The sequence below is a fragment of the Takifugu flavidus genome, chromosome 6 (genome assembly GCF_003711565.1).
Source record: "Takifugu flavidus isolate HTHZ2018 chromosome 6, ASM371156v2, whole genome shotgun sequence".
In the NCBI taxonomy this organism is placed as follows: domain Eukaryota; kingdom Metazoa; phylum Chordata; class Actinopteri; order Tetraodontiformes; family Tetraodontidae; genus Takifugu; species Takifugu flavidus.
Genome location: NC_079525.1, coordinates 11,599,157 through 11,603,690, shown reverse-complemented (window position 1 = coordinate 11,603,690; position 4,534 = coordinate 11,599,157). Strand labels below are relative to the sequence as shown.

At 44.9% G+C, this 4,534-nt stretch overlaps 1 protein-coding gene across 1 annotated transcript; it reads left to right on the top strand.

Annotated features, from left to right (window-relative positions):
* The first annotated feature begins 896 nt into the window (after positions 1-896).
* LOC130527898 (uncharacterized) lies at positions 897-4,317 on the top strand. The gene is made up of 5 exons (XM_057036743.1): positions 897-1,052; positions 1,451-2,110; positions 2,753-2,839; positions 3,045-3,236; positions 3,327-4,317. Exons 1-5 carry the CDS (start codon positions 983-985, stop codon positions 3,512-3,514), a joined length of 1,197 nt encoding a protein of 398 aa, XP_056892723.1. The 5' UTR covers positions 897-982; the 3' UTR covers positions 3,515-4,317.
* The last annotated feature ends 217 nt before the right edge of the window (positions 4,318-4,534 follow it).

The following is a 4,534-nucleotide window of genomic DNA, read 5'->3' as shown; positions in this document are numbered from 1 at the left end:
GAAACAATTTTGATTGTATAAGATGCTATATAAATAAAGATTAATTTGATTTGATTTGATTTCTTCATCCATAACACTTTGGACAAGTCCATTTTTATCCTGTGAACACATTTTGTCCATTTTAGGCCCATAAATAAGTGAAAAATTATTTTTTTTACGCGCTTAAACAGTTGAAACCCACAGTCCAGGCCAAACTGATTCAAAATTATTATCATTGAAGTTCATGGTTTCACTGATGCTTACGTCTATTCTCCAAAGTTTGAGTGGATCACTCTCCGTACTGTCCAGCAGCGAAAACACTTTCTTTTTTAAACAATTTCTAATACTCTTTTCATCTATTTATCATTTTGTTTTTATTCGCTTTCGTTTATTTGCTTTGAAAATGATTGATGGCTTTGTTCTGACATAAAAGCCTCCTTGGGGAGGTACTACTAGGGATTACTTTGATGTTATAATCATTTTTCACACTTGGGGTTAAAGTTGATGTAGTTATTGAAGAGGCTGTATGATTGCAATAAAAAGCATAGATAAAAGAAAATAAAGCACACGTCCTGAGCAACTGATTATCTCTACCAACCATATCTATAGATCTATATCTATCGATAATACACTGCCTGGACAAGAAAAGGTCACACGCTCTAATATTTCCTTGGACGCATTCGCCGGGGCATTATTATGTTTACATCATGTAATGCTGATTACAGACCAACTCGGCTTATTGGATTTCTTAAAATTGGAATTCAAAATAAAACAGCTGTGACCAGGAAGAAATTGTCCAAGAATCTGCCAATTCAATCTAACCACCCTGACTCGCTGAGTCGCGTTAATGTGTTGCAGGTTTTCAGTGTGGGCAGCAGAGGGGAGTAAAGATAAAGGCTTCATCCAGAACCTTCACAGCCTCTCCCTCCCATCCCTCCTCATTCCTCCACCGCCTGTATAAAAACCCCAGAAATCTCATGTGCGTTTACAGTCAACATCCAAGATGTCAGGAATTACTCTCTTTCTCCTGTTTCTCTGGTTTCGTCTACACAAGACAGATGAAGGTGTTAACGGTGAGCCAAAGATCATTTCCTTCTTTCTTTCTGTTTTCCTTCAGTGTGAGTTTAAGGTATTCTAAGTAGACATGATGTAGAAACTCATGTATTTAAGACACCCTATAGATATCTGGGTTTCAGACACTCCTGACTGTAACCATACATAAATAAAGTGGAACTCAATTAAATAGATAAAGCTCCGTTGAGATTTGCTTTTAGAGGTTTTGAAGCTGTTCACATTCCTAAAGTGCAAAAAACAAAAACAAAGGTTTTATTCATATTACAGCATCAATGCTGTAAACAGGAAATACTCATTAGCTCTTTTTATACGTTTATTTCTAAAGCTCCGCTTTGATCGATCGCAGTTTCGTTATTGAAACACCCTGTTGTGACTCAAAATGTGTGTGTTGCTGTAGATCTTCTCAGCCTATCAGAAAAGGCTCCAATGGAAGCAGCACCAAGCAACCAGAGCTGGTTGATGGTCAAAGAGCCCTCTCTCCCCATCAGTGAGCCCCTGGAGAAGAATGGTCAGGAGTCCAAATTTGCCCTCCACCCTCTGCCCTCCGCCGTCTGGCCCAAGCACACCGACCTGGGCCCCATCCTTCGCCACCACAGCCTCCACAACAAGAGCAAAAAGGCGCTGAAGAACGACCGCCTGCAGGAGCACAACGGCGAGAAAGTCCGGCAAGCTGTCGGCGTGCTCCCCAAACCCCCGCTGACCGGGACTGCGGCTTCAGCGACCGCCGCCGTCCTCATCAACAACAACCGGACGGTGCAGAAGACAAACCAGGACAGCCAGTCCAACATCAGCACTCTCCCGCAGAGCGAGCCAAACCATCAGCCCCACTCCAGAGCCAGGGGCCCGGTCCAGCCTCAGGCTCAGCCACAACAGCCAACACCTCCACCAAGGAAGGATCTCCTCAACCGGCGGCTGAACCCAGAGGAGAACCGGCCGGGAAAGTCCAGCTTTTATCAGTCCTTCGTCGGGGCAGAGAGCCGGAACAACAGCAGGCTCCCCATCAACTTCAACAGGAGATCCTCCAGCCTGGTGTACCAGTTTGACCTCTTGAGGAGAGGTAGATCAACACTCTCTCCCTTTTAAGAATTAGTCAGAACATTAAGAGTCTGGTGACACCTCTGGCGCTTATTTACCACAGCAATAATCTGTGAAATTTCGGGGGAAAACGGGTTCTAATTGAATTTAGGTGAAAAATGAGGACACGACTTGGACTGTTGCAATCTTCCAAGCTGAGAAATCCCTTTCGGACCATCATAACTCCTCTAATCTGACTGGAGATCTAAGTCATAACGAATTGTTGCCTTTGTTGTTCCCTTTTTTATTAAGTTTAAAAAAGAGAGAGCTGGAAAATAAATGTGTGTGAACGGCCGTGGCCGTAATGTCGTCAGTTCACGTGGAGTTTGCGCTGAGTGATAATGACGGCCATGGATTCCTCCTCTCCCAGCGGGCGTTGAAAGTCCCCCCACCGCTAATTACAACTGCTTGACCCGAAACATTTGTGTGAGAGATTACAGGGCAAGTGAGAGTTCAGACGGTGTAATTAAGATGAAAATGTGTTGTGATCTCTTCACACATGCCACCCTTCCCCTCCTCCTCCTGTCCTATGCAGAGGAGGGGGGCGCCTGGCTTTTAATGCCCCTCCAGTGATGCCCTGACTCTGGTTGCCTGTCCTTCTCACACCTCCGCCTCTTCTCTGCAGAATCCGACTTCGCACACGATGCGTTCTGCATGAGTGAATGCAGGAAGGAGAAGGACGAGAGAGAGTATTACTGCTACAGTGAGTTCGGTAAGTTTGTCCCAGCTGAAACCAAAATTCCCAGAATTCTCTTTGGTTTGGTGACACAAAATGGTGCCCAACTGTCTTCGGTGGAAGAATTCCTATTGGTTAGACTAGCTTTATACCTTTCCCAATAAAAAGGTGCCCTTGAAAGCTTTTAATGGTACAAACTGTCGGTGGATTTCCAACAATGCGACTTACCTTCCGCCCACAGCTGTTAACGGCATCGTCCATGACATTGAGGTGCTGCGTAAAGGCGTGCGCCTCATCACCCTGATGGTGAGCAGCGACGGCTTCTACAAAATGAGCCGTCTCTACGTGAGCCCAGACAACTTCTTCTTCAAAGTTCAACTTCTGGTTCTGGACACCTACAAGTGCAGCAAACCGTGTCCTGATATCAAGCTGGGTAAGTTGGAAATTCTACACAAAAAAAAGCAGAGATGAGTTGCTGAGTTGCCCTTTTCAGCTATTCTAGTGTTTGTTTTTGTGTTATAAGGGACCAGATACATTGTAATGGGCCAGATCTACCACCGGAGGCGCCACCTGCCCAGTAATCTGCTCAACTTGTTGTTGGGCAAACTGAAGCCCGGCGATGGAATTCTCAAAAGCAACAGCTACATCAAGAGATTCAACAAATGGAGGCACCAGAAAGTGTCCGAGGCCACCCGCTCCAGGTGCAGATAAAACTGTGACAAAACTATTGCCCCCTGCTGCACAGGAAGAGACATTGCAGTCCATCTGAACGGATGTTTATTTAACCCTTTATTGATGTGCAGAATGGGAAGATATATTGCCGAGAGTGTGTATTTATTTTTTTAATGGACTTGTCTCAGCTCGGGTCACTGATTTGAATCGACTACATTGTGTCCTCTCTGTTAAAAACATCTTTAAACTCTTAAGAAGCGGCCATTTTAGAATGTCTAGGACATCGATGAAGACGTTCCCTTCAGCTATATGTGGTAGAATCTCTGCCTGAGGTCTTCATTCATGGCTGGTTCATGAAGTCCTGAAGAGCAACCCCCCCCCCCCCCCCCTTCCCCCCCACCCACACGAAAACAGCTTAAATACATTTCATTTCATTTCCTCTTCCCTCAACTCAATATTCTTCTCTTTATTACCTCCAAATATATGTGAGACACGCATATATGTTGTGGATAATTCCAGATGTACCCTCTTTATCATATTTCAATATTGTGAGCAGCCAGCAGGAAATACAGTTACTGTTCAGAGAACAGAGGGATGGACGCAGCAGCAGAGGCACCAGCTCACTGCTGGGCTAACATATATATGACGTATATCACTGCACTCATTCACACCAATATAGTGAGAGAACGTTTATGCAAAACAGCAAAATGAGCTTTGGACTTAAACAGAAATCCCCGTGTGGATGTTGTACGACCCTGAGCTCACGTTTCTTGTGGTGACAGAAATGTTTTGCACTGAACGCTCGTGTTGCTTTGCTTAACACAAATAAATAAAGATGCGTATTTGTGCTTGTGATTGGCATTTTTTGGAGTAATTGATAAGTATAGTTTCAGTTCCAGACAGTTTCCTGGCTGATCAGGGATCAGGACTCAGTCAGGAAACAGGAGCCTGCTCCGCACCTCGGCTCCCTTCTCCACGGGAGCACATTCCTCATCGTGGGGGATGTGGAGAGATCTCAAGCGCCTCTTCCTGTATGATGGACCCGCCACACCATTAGCA